Source organism: Muntiacus reevesi, chromosome 9, assembly GCF_963930625.1.
Source record: "Muntiacus reevesi chromosome 9, mMunRee1.1, whole genome shotgun sequence".
Classification (NCBI taxonomy): Eukaryota; Metazoa; Chordata; class Mammalia; order Artiodactyla; family Cervidae; genus Muntiacus; species Muntiacus reevesi.
The window spans coordinates 6,922,108-6,941,219 of NC_089257.1; the positions used below are offsets into that span (position 1 = coordinate 6,922,108).

The following is a 19,112-nucleotide window of genomic DNA, read 5'->3' on the forward strand; positions in this document are numbered from 1 at the left end:
ATCTCATCCTCTGTCATCCCCTTTTCCTCCTGTCTTCAATCCTTCACAGCATCAGAGTCTTTTCCAATGAGTCAGCTCTTCGCGTCAGGTGATCAAAATATTGGAGTTTCAGCTTCAGCATCAGTCCTTCCAATAAATGTTCAGGACTGACTTCTTCTAGGATTGACTGATTTGCTCTCCTTGCATACTACGATTTCTAACATTTTATTTACTTCAGTGCTAAATAGGTGAATATCCACTTTTGTGATGAGTCTATGAGTTTCTCAATCTGAATAACATAACAGACAAAAGGATCACCTTTGAAAATGTTTGCCCTTCTGAAATTTATACTACTTAGATGGCTTCATGTCACCACTACTTTAGGTTAAACAGTTTACATGTATAAAACAATTTCTTGTTTGAATATGAAGTGATTATTTCTTTCTTTCTTTCTTTCTTTTTGCAATTTTCAAGCCCTTTCCAGTACTGGGATGAATTTACACAGAAGTAAAGTCATATTTTATAGGGACAGATTGTACCAGCTGGAAAGGACCTTAGAGATAATCTAGCTGAAACCTCTATTTAACTTCAGGGAACCTGAGGGATAGAAAGGCAGAGTGATGTGTTAAATTTAGAGTGGACTTGCTGTCTGGTCCGTAGTATGTTGTTACCTAAAGAGAGAGATGTCCAGGGAGGTTAAACGTTGCTGCCTCTGATTATAACACAGAACCTCTACTTCCTGGTGTACCGAACATTATTACTGCATGATTTATAATGAATATACTTGTTCACCCCATAACTAGTATGCCGCTATCTGTCCTCTATTTAGACATTTACCCAAATCTAACATTGTTTTTGCCATATTTATACTTCGTTATTTCAGTGGCAAGGATGAAGGACGAGGTTGAGACATATGACTAAAATAGTAACACATAACACACTCAGTGATAAATTGCATTTGGACAGTGATATTTACCATCACACTTTGCACTGGTTGTGTGAGAAGAATGTGATGCTGAAAGATTAAATGGGAAAAGAATGAAGACTATTGAGATAGAGTGTTAATATATTAGGAAACCAATAATTAATGGCAAAACACTGAAATCATGGGCTTCCCTTGTGGCTCAGCTGGTAAAGAATTCGCCTGCAATACGGGAGACCTGGGTTTGATCCCTGGGTTAGGAAGATCCCCTGGAGAAGGGAAAGGCTACCCACTCATGCATTCTGGCCTGGAGAATTCTATGGACTGTTTAGTCCATGAGGTGGCAAAGAGTCAGACACGACTGAGCATCTTTCACTCACTCATTGACACCATATTTTGTCTGACTTTAATATATTCCAGCAATGTTTTCTGCCATGTTACTCCTCATAAGAAAACAGATCAAAAGAAGTTTGAGTAAATTAATAAAGTATACCAGAAATAGAAACCTATAAACCTTTTATATTATAGAATAGCTATCTTACGATGTTTTTACCATGAGAACTCTTCTTAACATGCCAAAATGTTTTACAAATACCACCATGAGTAACAAAGGAATTTCATAGGTTTTATTTTTTCATTCTATAATATTTTTACACAAGGACATTTTACAATGGCAGCTGGAAAATTTAAGACCATCCGAAGCTTTTAACTTTACACTTTTAATGTGTAAATAAGAGTGTTCTTCAGTAGTTTATGATATTTCAAATATATGATTGGATTGCAGCCTAGCTTTCTCAGCAAACTGATTCAGGGTTTTAGCCTTCAGGAAGCCATATCAAAGTCAGATATAATAGTAAAATATCAAGAAGTTATAGTTTTTTACTTGTAGTGCAATTAACAGATACATATATCTTTATTAGAATATTATCTTAGTGTCCACAACAATTTTATGCACCTTCCAAAAAACTGTTGTGTATATACATACAATATGTATACACTGTTGTGAGATATGTGTCTATGTGTGTATGTGTGTTAAGGTATTTAACGAATCTTCAGTTAATTTTGGGTTATCTAGATATAAGTAATAGTCAAAAAATGTTGCCTACTATTTTTTAGATAAATTCATACTTATTTATTTTATATCCCAGGCAAAATTCAGTGCTTGGTTAACAAGGATGGAATGCTCAGTTTGTTAGCAAAGAATGCTCACAAACAGGGTGATACAAAGCAACGCCTTAAAGGTGACTGTAAACCATGGAGAGGTGGGCATTTAACCAGGGTTGACAATGAGGAAGAAGGAAGGAAAATTGTCTTGGAAGAAGTGCAGAAGAATTGATAGCTGATAACAACAGCACTATATTGTACTTTAACAAGTAGACAGCTCTTTTGTATGTCTTTATAATCTAATCTTTAGATATCTTATTTTTATCTAACTTTATTCAAATGTAATTGGCTAATTCCATGTGTAATTATAAGTGCACAACGTGATATCTGTATACATTGTGAGATGGTTACCACAGTAAGGTTGATTAACACCTTCTTGGCCCCACAGTTTCCCATTCTGAGTGTGTGTATAGTGAGGGCAGTTAAGAGCTACATTTTTTTCCGCAAATTTCTCAAGTTTTCATTATTGTTAACTAGAGTCACCATATACATTTAGATCCCCCTAAATTATTCATCAAATAACAAAGTTTGCACAGTTTTACCAATATCACCAATTTCCCCTACCTTTCGGGCCCTAGCAACATTCAACTCATTCTGTTTGTATGAATTTCATCTCTTTTTTTTTTTACTGTAGCACTCAGCTTGCCGGGATCTTAGTTCCCTGATCAGGGATCAAACTGGACCCAGTTAGTGAAAGCATTGAGTTCTAATCACTGGGCTGCCAGGGAATTTCTGAATTTGACTTTTTAATTTCTACATATATGTGAGGTCATATAGTACTTGTCTCCCTCTGTATTAATATTTCACTTAGCACATGGCCTCACACTTCTTCCATGTTGTAGCAAACATGACTTCTAAATACATGGACGTATATACTTCATTTCAGTTCAGCTCAGTCGCTCAGTTGTGTCCAACTCTTTGCGACCCCATGGACTGCAGCACGCCAGGCCTCCCCGTCCATCACTAATGACCGAAGTTTACTTAAACTCAAGTCCATTGAGTCGGTGATGCCACTTCAAGATCTGAATAACTGTCAGATCCTCTGACTACAAACTTTTCATTTCCCAGATTGAATCTTTTTAAAATTTGACTGAATATCTCTATCCAAAGTAGCTTTCCTTTTTGACTAGTTTTAGATATTTTTGTTTTGAAATTTTAGCCCTTTAGTTTTTATTTCGTGATGAATTTGAGGCCAATTATGAATTACTTGACTGTTTTTTAAATTTGTTTTTAGTACTAACTTCAGTAGTGCATAAACTATAAGATCTATAATAATATATAAAAAGGCTACAGGCTCAAAGATCACTGAGTAAATGCACAATAAATCTTAGTGTAATTGAAAACAATGCTTGAATTAAACAATGAACAAAAATAACTACAACGGAAAAGACAGAAACCTTTTTCACATAGACAAAGTGCCATATATATATACATATATATACACACATACATATAATAAGTATATATATATATGTATGTATTATAGATACACATACACATATATATATAAATCCTTAAAGCATTATGAAACATGACATGTGTGGGGGAAACAAAATTAGGATTTAATACAAATATCACTTTAAGAATTTGAGAAATTATTCTCATGTATCCTGTCTTTTAATTTTAGTAAATCAGCAATCAATATATTATATGAATGCATATATGTACACAAATGTCTAATACAGATAACTAAAACCATTTATTTTTCAATTTTTCCAGGGCCTGTTTTACATCTTTGTTCCTTAGGCTGTAAATCAGAGGATTTAACATAGGAATCACAAGAGTGTAAAACAATGAGGTCATTTTGTCTTCATCTAGAGAGTACGAAGAACTCGGCCTGAAATACATAAAGAGCAGAGTTCCCTGGAAAATTGCCACAGCAGTTAGGTGGGAAGTACAGGTGGAGAAAGCTTTGAACCTCCCTTCAGCAGAGTGGATCTTCAAGACTGATAGGATGATATAACAATAAGAGACAAGGACTCCTGAAATTGTACTCAGCTCAATGAAACCAAAAACAATAAACAACACCAACTCATTGACCTGTATATCAGAGCAGGAAAGGAGGAAAAGTGGAGGTAAATCACAGAAGAAATGGTTAATCTCATTTGACCCACAGAAGCATAAGCGGAAGGCTAATGTTGTGTGTATCAGAGCGTCTGCCATTCCCACCAGGTAAACCCCGGCCATGAGCAGGGAGCACAGCCTGCTGGACATGCTGACCGCGTAGAGCAAGGGGCTGCTGACGGCCTCGTACCGGTCATAGGCCATCACTGCCAGCAGGAGACACTCAGAGTCCGCAAAGATACAGAAGACCAAGAACTGCAGCGCGCAGCCACAGAAAGAGATTGACTTGTTCTTGGCAAATAGGTCCACGAGCATCTTAGGACCGATGGCTGTGGAATAGCAGAGGTCACAGAAGGAGAGGTGGCTGAGGAAAAAGTACATGGGTGTGTGCAGCTGGGGGTCCATCCGAATCAGGGTTATCATTCCGAGATTTGCCAGAAGGTTGATGAGATAAACAAGGAGAAACATTGTAAGTAGGATCACTTTGTTCTTGGTGTAATCAGTAATTCCCAAGAAAATGAACTCAGTAAAGGAGGAGCAATTCTCTCTACTCATCTTCTCTGTTCTTTTCTAGAGTTGCAGCAAGTGATGAAGAAGAGGACATGTGATGTGTGACCCTTCCGCACACCTGCAAAGTGTCATGAGATAGAGCATGGTTTTATTCTAGAACTGTATTTTTATATTTAGAAAATAATTCATGATAAGTGAATGTACACTTGAAGAGGGATAGCTGTACACTGAGCAATAATAAAAATTATCTGGAATTGAACTTTGAGAAATAGCGATGTAAATTTAGATATCATTCGTGAGGTATGCTCCTTTCTACAAGCTCTTCTCTGAGCATTATTTTCCTTATCTCAGTGGGTAGATATTGGTAAATTTCACTCTCTTTATTTCTTCAAAATAATTTGTAAGAGACACCAGTGATAGAGAAGCCAGGTTTAAGACATGAGACTAAGCATTTTCTATGCTTGAAAATATTCACTTGAATACAAAAAATGATTAGAAAAGATAATTACAAAATTTATGTTTCTCAAAAACACATGATCAATTTAAGAGTCTTTAACTTAGTTCCAGAAACAATGAGTATAACACTGACTAATGTTAATAAAAAAAAAATATGGTACAGATTTTAGTTTATGTTGTGTTTAGTATTTGGAGATACATGAAATAAGTATTATTTAGTTTTTTGCTAGAAATTTATAACTGCTTTCCCAAAATGCTCATTATCTATTTTTGTAGTAGTTGTAGTCAAGGGATGAATCTATTGACCAGTGGAAGAAAAAAGTTAAAAGGAAGTAAAAGCAACAGAATGCACCACGTACATTTGCATCACTTTAGATTTTAAATCTCCTTTAATTTAATAAAATGTAAATGAAAAGAGTGACAATAAATACTTCTAAAATACACAGACTTCTCTCTATGTTATATGTATATATTTATGTGTGTGAATATGTATATATATATTTAATGTATCTGAGAATAGAACGTAAGTAATAGACTTTTTCCTTTAGTTCAGTTCAGTTCAGTCGCTCAGTCATGTCTGACTTTTTGAGACCCCCAGGGCATATGTGTGGTTCACGTGGAGATGAATTTGTACATGTTTTTAATTTTACTGTGGTACCTACATTATTTTTTCAATAAAACAATATATACTTTAAATTGTTTTTTAATACTTACCAAATGATAAAAAGAGTAAAGGCTTTCCCATGAACCAAGGACTAAATGAAATAAATTAAAAGTAATTATGTGTGGATATTAACAAGTTCAGACTCATTCAGTTCTGAGAAGAAAATATTATTACTAACCATTAAATGCAGATTTTAGAGAATAGGCAGGCATAAAATATTTCATTTATAAAAACTTTGCTTTTCTCAAAAACTTAAATATTTTCTCCTATATTCTTTAAGTAGGACCTAGAAACCTACCTGAGATGAGCAGGGCTTGAGTAGCTGAATAACAACCAGTGAGCGTTAGTCACTCAGCCATGTCCAGCTCTTTGTGACCCCATGTGACCGTCCCTGGCTCCTCTGTCCATGGAAATCTCCAGGCAAGAATACCGGAGGGGGTTGCCATTCCCTTCTCCCGGGGATCTTCCCCATCCAGGGAGCAAACCTAGGTCTCTTGCACTGCAGCAGACGCTTTACCATCTGAACCACCAGGGAAGAACCCTGGCAGATGGTCTTTATTTTACCAGGTACATTGGGACTTAAATCCCAGAGCTACTGCCCTTAGGCTTTGATGTTATATAAACTCTTCATTAATTATATTTCTGTTTCTCTATATTCCCTTAAGAGTTCAAAACAACTTAGCCCCAGCTGAGTTTTTGTTCTTCACTGTTGTTACCAAATTGCTCTGTGTTAGGAAGAAAGCTGCAAATGGTAGGACTGCTTGACAATTACCCTGAAACTATTTCCTCCTTCTCTAGTAAACCAGGAAACCTAAAGAAACTCACACAAGATCCCTCCCTCCATCACTTCTAACTTCTTTGCATTTTTCACTGTGTTTTTGAAACATTCTCCTTCATACCTCATTTAGGAGTATAACTACACTCTAACTGTATTTTCTTTTATATTGAAATATAATACTTATATTACATATGCCATAAAATTCACCCTTTTAATGTATATAGGTTTTTGTTTGTTTGTTTCAGTTTTATCTTGCTTTCAAGGCTTTTCAGTCTTCACCACTATCTACCTACAGAACATTTTCATCAATTCCGTAAGAAGTCTATACCTATTAGGTTTCATTCCCAGTCCCTGCTCACCCCAGCCCTGGCAACCACTAATCTATATTCTGACTCTGTGCAGAGTCTTATTCTTAGTCTTGCGTATTATAAACAGAATCATGCCAGATGTATTGTATTTTTTCTTCTCTCAGACTTTTTTTCTTCAGCGAAATATTATCAAGGCTCATCCATGTTGTTCATGTCTCAGAATCAGAATTCTGTTTCATTGAAGGGCACAATAATATTTTATTTTATGGATATTACACACTATAATGACCCATTGTTCAGTTGGATAAATGTTGGGTTGTTTCTGCTCTTTATCTGTCATGCATAATGATGCCATGTTATTGTCAACACTACAAAATTGGCAGCCATCAACACCAAACATTATCTTACTCCTATTATACAACCACATACCAAAGGATATTTCATTAACTTTATGTCTCCCTCACATTCTGTAAACAATGCATTTTTTTTTCTGAGTTAAATTAATTTGTTTATGTAAGAATCTCTGTACTAAATTTAAGGCCTCAGAAATTAGAGCAGTGTTTATTTTGTATTTTCTAAACTTCATGGCACAAGGATTTGAAAAGGTGGTACTTTCTAAGTATTTGCCATTAAGCATTTATGACTATTAATTTAGAAAATAATGTGCCATACTCAGTTGCTCAATCACGTCCAACTCTTTGCACCCCCCTTGGACCACAATCTGCCAGGCTCCTCTGTCCATGGAATTTTCCCAGCAAGAATACTGAAATTGGGTTGCCATTTCTTCCTCTAGTCAATCTTCCCAAATCTTGGATGGAACCTGTGTCTCTTGTGTCTCCTACATTGGCTGGCAGATTCTTTAGCACTGAGTCACCTGGGAAAATAAGTGAAAAATAGCACTTTACTTGTTTTGAAGTTTTTCCTACAGATACAGCTTAATTGTACAAAAATGTCTTAATGATCCGGATAACCACGATGTTGTCATCACAGACTTAGAGCCAGACATCCTATAGTGTGAAGTCAAGTGGACCTTGGAAAGGACTACTAGGAACAAAGCTAGTGGAGGGAGTGGAATTCCAGCTGAATTATTTCAAATCTTAAAAACGATGCTGTTAAAATGCTACACTCAATATGCCAGCAAACTTGGATAACTCACACATGGTCACAAGACTGGAAAAGGTCAGATTTCATTCCAACCTGTAAGAATGGCAATGACAAAGAATGCTCAGACTACCATGCAATTATGTTCATTATACAAGCTTGCAAGGAAATGCTCAAAATCTTTTAAGCTAGGCTTCAACAGATGGTAAAGCATCTGCCTGCAATGTGGGAGACCCAGGTTTGATCCCTGGGTCGGGAAAATCCCCTGGAGAAGGAAATGGCAACCCACTCCAGTGTTCTTACCTGGAAAATTCCATGGATGAAGAAGCCTGGTAGGTGACAGTCCATGGAGTCGCAGAGTTGGACACGACTGAGTGACTTCACTTTCACTTTCAATAGACATGAACTGAGAACTTCCAGATGTACAAGCTGGATTTAGAAAGGGCAGAGGAGCCAGAAATCAAATTGCCAACATCAGTTGGATCATAGGAAAAAAAGCAAGAGAATTTCACAAAAATATCTACTTCTACTTCATTAACTATGTAAAAACCTTTGACAGTGTGGATCACAATGAACTGTAGGAAATTCTTAAAAAGATGCAAATACCATACCACATTACCTGCCTCCTGATAAACCTGTATGCAGTCAAGAAACAACAGTCAGGATCAGACTTGGAACAATGGACTGGTTCAAAATTGGGAAAGGAGTACATCAAGGTTGTATATTGTCACCATGTTTATTTAACTTGTATATGCAGAGTACATTATGCTAAATTCCAGACTGGATGAAGCCCAAGCTGGAATCAAGATTGCCTTAAGAAATACCAAAAACCTCAGATATGCAGATGGTGCCACCCTAATGACAGAAATGAAGAGGAACTAAAGGATCTCTTGATGAAGGTGAAAGAAGAGAGTGAAAACGATCACTTAAAACTCAACATTCAAAAAACAAAGATCATGGTATCTGATCGCACGACTTCATGGCAAATAGAGGGGGAAAAAGTGGAAGCAATGATAGATTTTATTTTTCTTAGGCTCCAAAATCACTATGGACATTGAAATTTAAAGATACTTGCTCCTTGGGAGGAAAGCTATGACAAACCTAGAGAGTGTATTAAAAAGCAGAGATAACACTTTGCTGACAAAGAATCAAACAGCTAAAGGCATGATTTTCCTAGTAGTCACGTAAGGTTGGGAGAGTGGTACCAGAAAGAAGACTGAGGGCTGAAGAATCGGTGCTTTCAAAGTGTGGTGCTGGAGAAGACTGAGATCAAACCAGTCAGTCCTGAAAGAAATCAACCCTGAATATTCACTGGAAAGGCTGGTGCTGATGCTGAAGCTCCATTTCTTTGACCATCTGCTGTGAAGAGCCAACTCACTGGAAAAGCCCTTGATGCTGGGAAAGATTGAGGGCTGGAGGAGAAGGGGTCGGCAGTGTATGAGATTGCTGGAAGACAGCACCAAATCGATGGACATGAGTTTAGCAAACCCAGGAAGACAGCGGAAGATAGGAGAGCCTGGCGTGCTACAACTCATGGGGTCGCAAAGGGTCCTACATAACTTAGCAACAGAACAACAATAATGGTATTTATATATAGATATAGATATCTCAAAAGTGAGGAAAATGTCTGAAAATCATGCATCTATATATCTGACAGAGACCTTGTGTCCAAACTTTATGAAAATCTCTTATCAGTAATAAAAATCAAATTAGTAAAATTTATACAAAGGATTGAATAGATACTCTCACCAAGAATATATTTAAATAGCAAAGTTATATATAACAGCTTGCTCAGCATCTTATTAGGGAAATGACAATAAAGTAACAATGGGTTAAAATTTAAAATGCCGATTATGCGTAATTTTTTGATTTATCTGAAGTTTCATTTGGTATTTAACAGGAACACAGATTATACTCTTATTTGTTTGGGTTAAATTTCTATTTATTTTTTTTGCTTGTTTCCTGCTTTTTCTTGTGTGTGTGTGTGTGTGTGTGTGTGTGTGTGTGTTTTTCTTTTTTTTCTATAAACCTAAGAAACTCATCTAGCAAAATTTCATATCATTAGCACGTTTTTAATTTGGGAAAAATGATTCATAGGGACAATTTCTGATACCTTTTTAATGTCCTTGCTATTGCCATTCTTGGTGTGATCAACCCAATAATCAAATATCAAATGCATTACTGTGGAGATTTTGTTGAGAAAAAGCTCAAACCACATAACTAATTGCTAATAATTTCCCACTGATTAAAATCAAGAAACTGATGCACATATGTCATAGAAGAATTTCAGTATCATTATTAACCTCTCTGGCACATATTTGCTGTATATAGAATTGCCTTTGATTACCTACTTCTATTTCTATCCAAATTAATTTTCCCTCAGGTCCTTCCTGATCTTCTGGGATTCAAAAATCCCTTAAGTTGCATTTTATTCAACCAGAACCCGACTTGCACTTTGTAATAGCTCCTCAAGACCATATAGACTATCATGCCTTCAATCTTTCCCCACCTAGCCATTTAAAACTGAGTTTGGTTAGCTACATTACAATTGCAAGTTGGATAAACTAAAGTATCTCCCAAAGGGATCTGTGTCTCATTAAAAATGGAGACCTTAAATAATTGGAAAACATGTCTCAAGGAGAAAGTGTATTCCTCAGGTACAAACAAATGAGAAAAAATACCATCTATACTTAGGGTTTCTCTAGCACCCCTGGTGATAGTAAAATTGTGTGTAAGTAAATGAATACCCGGAAGATTAATTTTTCAGGACACAGCTGTATGTTCCTCAAACTTGGAGTACTGAGATGCAGAGCTCACTGCATGATAGGGAACCAAGGTTCATTATATCCCACTGTTGGTGGGAGAAAGACTAGGAGAACTCTGTGAAAGACTAGACTGTGCTATTCTACAAACAGATCAACTCTTCTAGTAACATAAACATTAACTATGCACTGAGATGCTCTATGAAATAGTGCACTGTGTCAATTTCACAAATATATTAGCACTTATTTTGCACAAGAAACTGTTAGATTAAAAAAAGTAAAATTCAGCAATTGTCAGTGAACATACCTTGTTTATTGAATTTTTTTAAAGAGTACGATATACATAAAGAAAATGTCCTTCTATAAAAGTATATACTACAAGGAAATTTTCAATAATGATAAGATGCTAAACTCAGAATACCAAAGATAAAACATACCTAGTGTCTCGGAAACTGTCACCGCACATCAATTACAAATTGATATCCAATATGATATCTCGGGCTTCCCTGATGGCTCAGTGGTAAAGAATTCACCTGCAAATCAGGAGAAACGGCTTCTATCCCCAGGCCAGGAAGGTCACATGGAATAGGATATGGCAAGCCATTCCAGTATTCTTGCCTAAGAAATCCCATGGACAGAGAAGCCTGGTGGGTCTATGGGGTCACAAAGTGTTGGACAAGACATAGTAACTAAACAACCACCACCACAGTGATACTTTAGTTTTAATATTTTTGAGTAATATTGTAGCATAATCCTATAGGTTTCATATTTTCATTTCCGACTTCTTTCACTCAATATTATTTTTGTGAAATTTCCCTACACTTTTGTATGTCAAGGCAGTTCATTCATGTTCATGGTTGTGTACTTTTCCTAAATATAAGCTCACTGTCTCCAAGGCAAACCATTCAATATCACAGTAATCCAAGTCTATGTCCTGACCAGTAATGCTGAAGAAGCTGAAGTTGACCAGTTCTATGAAGACCTACAAGACCTTTTAGAACTAGCTCCCAAAAAAGATGTCCTTTTCACTTTAGGGAACTGAATGCACAAGTAAGAAGTCAAGAAACACCTGGAGTAACAGGCAAATCTGGCCTTGGAGTAAAGAATGAAGCAAGGCAAAGGCTACTAGAGTTCTGCCAAGAGAATGCACTGGTCATAGCAAACACCCTCTTCCAACAACACAAGAGAAGACTCTACACATGGACATCACCAGATGGTCAACACCGAAATCAGATTGATTATCTTCTTTGCAGCCAAAGATGGAGAAGCTCTATACAATCAGCAAAAGCAAGACCGGGAGCTGACTGTTGCTCAGATCATGAACTCATTATTGCCAAATTCAGATTGAAATTGAAGAAAGTGGAGAAAACCACTAGAGCATTCAGGTACGAGCTAAATCAAATCCCTTATGACTATACAGTGGAAGCGAGAAATAGATTTAAGGGATTAGATCTGATAGACAGAGTGCCTGATGAACTATGGACGGAGGTTTGTGAAATTGTACAGGAGACAGGGATCAAGATCATTCCCAAGAAAAAGAAATGCAAAAAAGCAAAATGGCTGTCTGAGGAGGCCTTACAAATAGCTGTGAAAAGAAGGGAAGTGAAAAGAAAGGAGAAAAGGAAAGATATACCCATTTGAAAACACAGTTCCAAAGAACAGCAAGGAGAGATAAGAAAGCCATCCTCAGCAATCAATGCAAAGAAACAGAGGAAAACAAGAGAATGGGAAAGACTAGAGATATCTTCAAGAAAATTAGAGATACCAAGGGAACATTTCATGCACATATGAGCTTAATAAAGGACAGAACTGGTAGGGGCCTAACAGAAGCAGAAGATATTAAGAAGAGGTGGCAAGAATACAAAGAAGAACTGTACAAAAAAGATCTTCATGACCCAGATAATCATGATGGTGTGATCACTCACCTAGAGCCAGACATCCTGGAATGCGAAGTCAAGTGGGCCTTAGGAAGCATCCATACGAACAAATCTATTGGAGGTGATGGAATTCCAGTTGAGCTATTTCAAATCCTGAAAGACGATGCTTTGAAAGTGCTGTACTCAATATGCCACCAACTTGGAAAACTCAACCGTGGCCACAGGGCTGGAAAAGGTCAGTTTTCATTCCAAACCCAAAGAAAGGCAATGCCAAAGAATGCTCAAACTACCACACAATTGCACACCTCTCTCACACTAGTAAAGTAATGCTCAAAATTCTCCAAACCAGGCTCCAGCAATACATGAACTGTGAACTTCCAGATGTTCAAGCTGGTTTTAGAAAAGGCAGAGGAACCAGATCAACTTGCCAACATCTGCTGGATCATTGGAAAAGCAAGAGAGTTCCAGAAAAATATCTATTTCTGCTTTATTGACTATGCCAAAGCCTTTGACTGTGTGGATCACAATAAACTGTGGAAAATTCTGAAAGAGATGGGATACCAGACCACCTGACCTGCCTCTTGAGAAACCTGTATGCAGGTCAGGAAGCAACAGTTAGAACTGGACATGGAGCAACAGACTGGTTCCAAATAGGAAAAGGAATACGTCAAGGCTGTATATGGTCACCCTGCTTATTTAACTTATATGCAGAGTACATCATGAGAAATGCTGGGCTGGAAGAAGCACAAGCTGGAATCAAGATTGTCAGGAGAAATTTCAATAACCTCAGATATGCAGATGACACCACCCTTATGGCAGGAAGTGAAGAAGAACTAAAGAGGAGAAAGTGGAAAGTGAAAGAGGAGAATGAAAAAGTTGGCTTAAAGCTCAACAGAAAACTGAGATCACGGCATCCGGTCCCATCACTTCATGGCAAATAGATGGGGAAACAGTGGAAACAGTGACTTACTTTATTTGTTTGGGCTCCAAAATCACTGCAGATTATTGCAGCCATGAAAGTAAAAGACACTTACTCCTTGGAAGGAAACTTATGACCAACTTAGTTCAGTTCAATTCAGTCACTCAGTTGTGTCTGACTCTTTGCGACCCCATGAATCACAGCACGCCAGGCCTCCCTGTCCATCACCAACTCCCGGAGTTTACCCAAACCATGTCGGTGATGCCATCCAGCTATCTCATCATCTGTTGTCCCTTTCTCCTCCTGCCTAGACAGCATATTAAAAAGCAGAGACATTACTTTACCAACAAATGTCCTTCTGACTAGCTTTGACTAAGGCTATGGTTTTTCCAGTGGTCATGTATGGATGTGAGAATTGGACTGTAAAGAAAGCTGAGTACCGAAGTATTGATGCATTTGAACTGTGGCATTGGAGAAGACTCTTTAGGGCCCCTTTGACTGCAAGGAGATTCAACCAGTCTATCCTAAAGGAGATCAGTCCTGGCTGTTCATTGGAAGGACTGATGTTGAAGCTGAAACTCCAATACATTGGCCACCTGATGCGAAGAGCTGGCTCATTTGAAAAGATTATTACAAATAATGCAATTAAGTATATATTTGTGTAACTCTTTTTTTGGTCATATTCACTCATTTCTTTCAGGTATCATTCAAAGAATGGCATTTTAAAGTTATATGGCATGTATATGTCCAGCTACATTAGACACAATTTAGAATCTTCCTGCCATGCTGGAGACCTGGGTTTGATCCCTGGGTTGGGAAGATTCCCCTGGAGAAGGGAACGGCTACTCACTCTTCTATTCTGGCCTGGAGAATCCCATGGAATATATAGCCATGGGGTGGCAATGAGTTGGACACAACTGAGTGACTTTCACTTCACTTCACTTCAGAGTTTTACAAAGTGCAGCAACAATTTTTATTCTACAGTTAATGTGTAAAAGTCATGGCTGTTCCACATCCTCATCAACAGTTGCTAAGTTAATTACTTGCATCTTGCTGTTTTTAGATTGACTGGTTTGATCAATCTGATCAAATTAGTCAACCGTAAGGAAATCAACCCTGAATATTCACTGGAAGAACTGGTGCTGAAGCTGAAGCTCCAATAATTTGGCCACCTGATGCAAAGAATTGGCTCATTGGGAAAGACCCTGATGCTGGAAAGATTGAGGGCAAGAGGAGAAGGGGACAACAGAGGATGAGATGGTTGGATGGCATCATTGACTCAATAGATGTGAGCTTGAGCAAACTCCAGAAGATAGTGAAGGATGGGGAATCGTGGTGCTGTAGTTCATAGGGTCATAAAGAATCAGACATGACTTAGTGACTGAACAACAAAAATATTCTTTAGATGAGTTATTATACTGTGTTTATTTACTGTTAGCTTTTTATTCAAGTTTTACTTACTGGCAGGCTAATAAATTTGGATATCCACTTCTTTGAGGACTCTATGAGAGTCTGAATTTGAATAAGAGGTGACACAAGAGCCATAATTAAAAGACTTTGGCTTCCTGAAACACATACTCTCCAAAGCTTCATGCCACCACTGTCACAGGTTTATATTGTTTACATTAATAGTACAATTTTTTTTCCTCGAAGATGAAATGATTTCTTTTTTTTTTTTCCAACATTTTCCAAATTTCTAGTGCTTTTCTATAGTGGAAGAGGATTTAAACAGCAATCGTATATTATAGGCAAAGGGTGTATGAGCTGGAGAGGACATTCCAAGTAATCTGGTTGAAGTCCTTTTTTACACAACGGGCTCAGTGGTATTGAAAAGTTTTGTTTTAAAGTTAGAGTAACTTTGCTAAATTGATCATCAGTTCAGTTCAGTACATTCGCTCAGATGTGTCCAACTCTTTGTGACTCCATGGACTGCAGGATGCCAGGCTTCCTTGTCCATCACCAACTCCCTAAGTCCACTCAAACTCATGTCAAGTGAGTTAGTGATGCCATCCAACCATCTCTTCCTCTGTCGTCCCCTTCTCCTCCTACCCTCAATCTTTCCCAGCATCGGTGTATTTTTTTTTTCTTTTTTCCCCTCTTTTTATTAGTTGGAGACTAATTACTTTACAATATTGTAGTGGTTTTTGTCATACATTGACATGAATCAGCCATGGATTTATGTGTACTCCCCATCCCGATCCCCCCGATCCCTCTGGGTCTTCCTAGTGCTGTATTTTCAAATAAGTCAGATCTTCTCATCATGTGGCTAAAGTATTAGAGTTTCAGCCTCAACATCAGTCCTTCCAATGAACCCAGGACTGATCTCATTTAGGATGGACTGGTTGGATCTCCTTTCAATCCAAGGGACTCTCAAGAGTCTTTTCCAACACCAAAGTTCAAAAGCATCAATTCTTCGGCACTCAGCTTTCTTTACAGTCCAACTCTCACATCCATACATGACCATTGGAGAAACCACAGCTTTTACTAGATGGAACTTTGTTGGCAAAGTAATATCTCTGCTTTTTAATATGCTGTCTAGTTTGGTCATAACTTTCCTTCCAAGGAGTAAGCATCTTTCAATTTCATGGCTGCAATCACCATCTGCAGTGATTTTGGACCCCCCTCCAAAAAAAAAAAAAAAAGTCTGCCACTATTTCCACTGTTTCCCCATCTATTTGGCATGACGTGATGGGACCGGGTGGGCCATGATCTTAGTTTTCTTGTTGAGCTTTAAGCCAATTTTTTCACTGTCCTCTGTCACTTTCATCAAGATGATGTTTAGTTCTCCTTCACTTTCTGCCATAAAGGTAGTGTCATCTGTGTATCTGAGGTTACTGATATTGATAAATATTGGTAAATGGCTCATAGAACATTTCTAAAGAGAGATATATCCAGGGAGGTGAAAAGTTGCAGTTTTTGTCTTTAACACAGAACTTTGTGCTTATTGAATTGTTGAACATTCATATCACTATTTTTTTTACAAATATAGTTATACAGCCAATGACCCATATGTATCTCTCTATTTTTGACACTGGACATATGCTCAAATCTACCATTTGATGGTTATGTCATATTTGTACTTAAGTATTTCGGTGGCAGAGCTTCTCTGATGTCTCAGAAGATAAAGAATCCACCTGCAAGGCAGAAGACATGGGTTTGATCCCTGGGTCTGGAAGATCTCCTGGAGGAGGAAATGGCATGTCTCTCCAGTATCCTTGCCTAGAGAATTCCATGGATAGAGGGGCCTGGCGGGATCCACGGGGCTGCAAAGAATCAAACACGCCTGAGCAACTAGGCGCACACACACATTTCAGGGGCAGGGATGACAGATCAAGATGCAGGAATGTGATTGCAGCAGAAGTCCACTGACGGGGTTCCCAGAGCGCAGTGGTGGAGAATATGCCTGTCAGTGCAGGGGACACAGAGACACGGGTTCAGCCCCTCGGTGGGGAAGATCCCCTGGAGGAGGAAATGGCAACCCACTCCAGTATTCTCACCAGGAGAGGTCCATGAACAGACGAGCCTGGCAGGATGTAGTTCTCGGTGCCACAAGAGTCGGACACAACTGAGTGACTGAGTACACAAACCCACATCAGCCTTCTACACACTGTTGTTGATAACAATGCAGTTGTATGATGACATTTTAAAATCAGTCATTGGTGGATATATGAGATGCAAGTGACGTAAGAAGGGGAGTATAGTGATGAGGATCGAAGCAGACAGGGTAGAACCCACCAAAGTCTTTAGTGTAGACTTCTTCTTTTGCAAAATCTCAAGATAGAAGAGTTATTATGCATTATTGCAAAATTTTTTATTATTGATTCCTAAAATAATTTTCCCATAATTTGTTATTCAACCATGCGAATTCTCAGAAAGGCAGGATCAGTCAGTAGATTCCATTGTTGGCCTTCCATTTAATGGGCTTAATTTTTTTCTTTTTTATACCACAAAGTAGATCTAATAAAATGGGCCAATTTTAGATGAAAATAGTCTTTAGATAGTATAATAAATTTACATCATATAGGTGAAAGTCGGTTATTCATGGCAATCTATTGACACTCTATTTTGCTTGGAATTTAATATACTTCAATGTTTTCTGCCATAATTCTGCTCATTAGAGAAGTGAAGCAGTGAGAGACTTTATTTTTGGGGGCTCCAAAATCACTGCAGATGGTGACTGCAGCCATGAAATTAAAAGACGGTTGCTCCTTGGAAGAAAAGCTAAGACCAACATAGACAGCATACGAAAAAGCCGAGACATTACTTTGACAACAAGGGTCTGTCTAGTCAAAGCTATTGGAGAAGAAAATGGCAAACCACTCTGGTACTCTTGCCTGGAAAATTCCATGGACGGAGGAGCCTGGTAGGCTGCAGTCCATGGGGTCATGAAGAGTTGGACACGACTGAGCAACTTCACTTTCAATTTTCACTTTCATGCATTGGAGAAGAAAATGGCAACCCACTCCAGTGTTCTTGCCTGGAGAATCCCAGAGATGGGGGAGCCTGGTGGGCTGCAATCTATGGGATCACGCAGAGTCAGACATGACTGAAGTGACTTAGCAGCAGCAGCAGTCAAAGCTATGGTTTATCCAGTGGTCATGTATGGATGTGAGAGTTGGACTATAAAGAAAGTTGAGCGCCAAATAATTGATGCTTTTGAACTATGGTGTTGGAGAAGACTACTGAGAGTCCTTTGGGCTGCAAGGAAATCCAATTAGTCAAACCTAAAGGAAATCAGTCCCAAATATTCATTGGGAGGACTGACACTGAAGCTGAAACTCCCACACTTTGGACACCTGACCAAAAACTATCTCATTGGAAAAGACCCTGATGCTAGGAAAGATTGAAGGTGGGAGGAGAAGGGGACGACAGAGGATGACATGGCTGGATTGCATCAATGACTCGATGGACATGAGTTTGAATAAACTCCGGGAGTTGGTGATGGACAGGGAAGCCTGGCGTCCTGTGGTCCATGGAGTTGCAAAAAGTTGTACATGACTGAGATAATGAACTGAACTGAATTGACTATAAGCTCTGATGCCATGAATACTTCGAAAGTGGTAAACTTTTGCAGGCTCAATTACTAGAAGTAGAATTACTGGTTTAAATTATACTTTCATATTTAATTTTCAAATTCCAGGTGAATTGTATATTTCATTCAAATATTAGCAAGTTATCTTCCATAAAGGAGACTAATTTAAACTTCCACCTGTAAGGAGTGACTGTGAAAAAAAAAAATCAAAGTTACGTAACAGGGCCTGGCTCTAACATTAGATTCTGGCCCAAGTTTGTGGTTGAGGCCTCATTGCCTGTAGAATTAGGGAATACCCATATTACAGTGTGTTTTCCATTAGTTAAAACTAAAGGTCAAGAAGCAGGGTAGAAAACGTGTCAGCCTCATTTTCATCCTTTCTTAAGAAAGAAATTTCCTGTTAATCATTTTCCTAAAATCATTTTTCACATCTTTGTTCCTTAGACTGTAAATCAGGGGATTCAGCATAGGTATAATCAATGTAAAGAACACAGAGGTCACTTTATCAATACCCAGTGAATGGCCAGTACTGGGACACAAACAAATGAAGATCAGGGTACCATGGTAGATAGAGAC

The 19,112-nt window shown here is 38.1% G+C and overlaps 1 protein-coding gene across 1 annotated transcript; it reads right to left on the bottom strand.

The window, feature by feature from the left end:
* Positions 1 to 3,754: 3,754 nt before the first annotated feature.
* LOC136174900 (olfactory receptor 5W2-like) lies at positions 3,755 to 4,684 on the bottom strand. Its single transcript, XM_065945158.1, has one exon. It carries the CDS (start codon positions 4,682 to 4,684, stop codon positions 3,755 to 3,757), a length of 930 nt encoding a protein of 309 aa, XP_065801230.1.
* Between the last annotated feature and the right edge of the window lie 14,428 nt (positions 4,685 to 19,112).

Excerpts from the sequence above, each read along its gene's own strand:
- LOC136174900 (XM_065945158.1), bottom strand. The coding sequence starts at position 4,684 with ATGAGTAGAGAGAATTGCTCCTCCTTTACTGAGTTCATTTTCTTGGGA.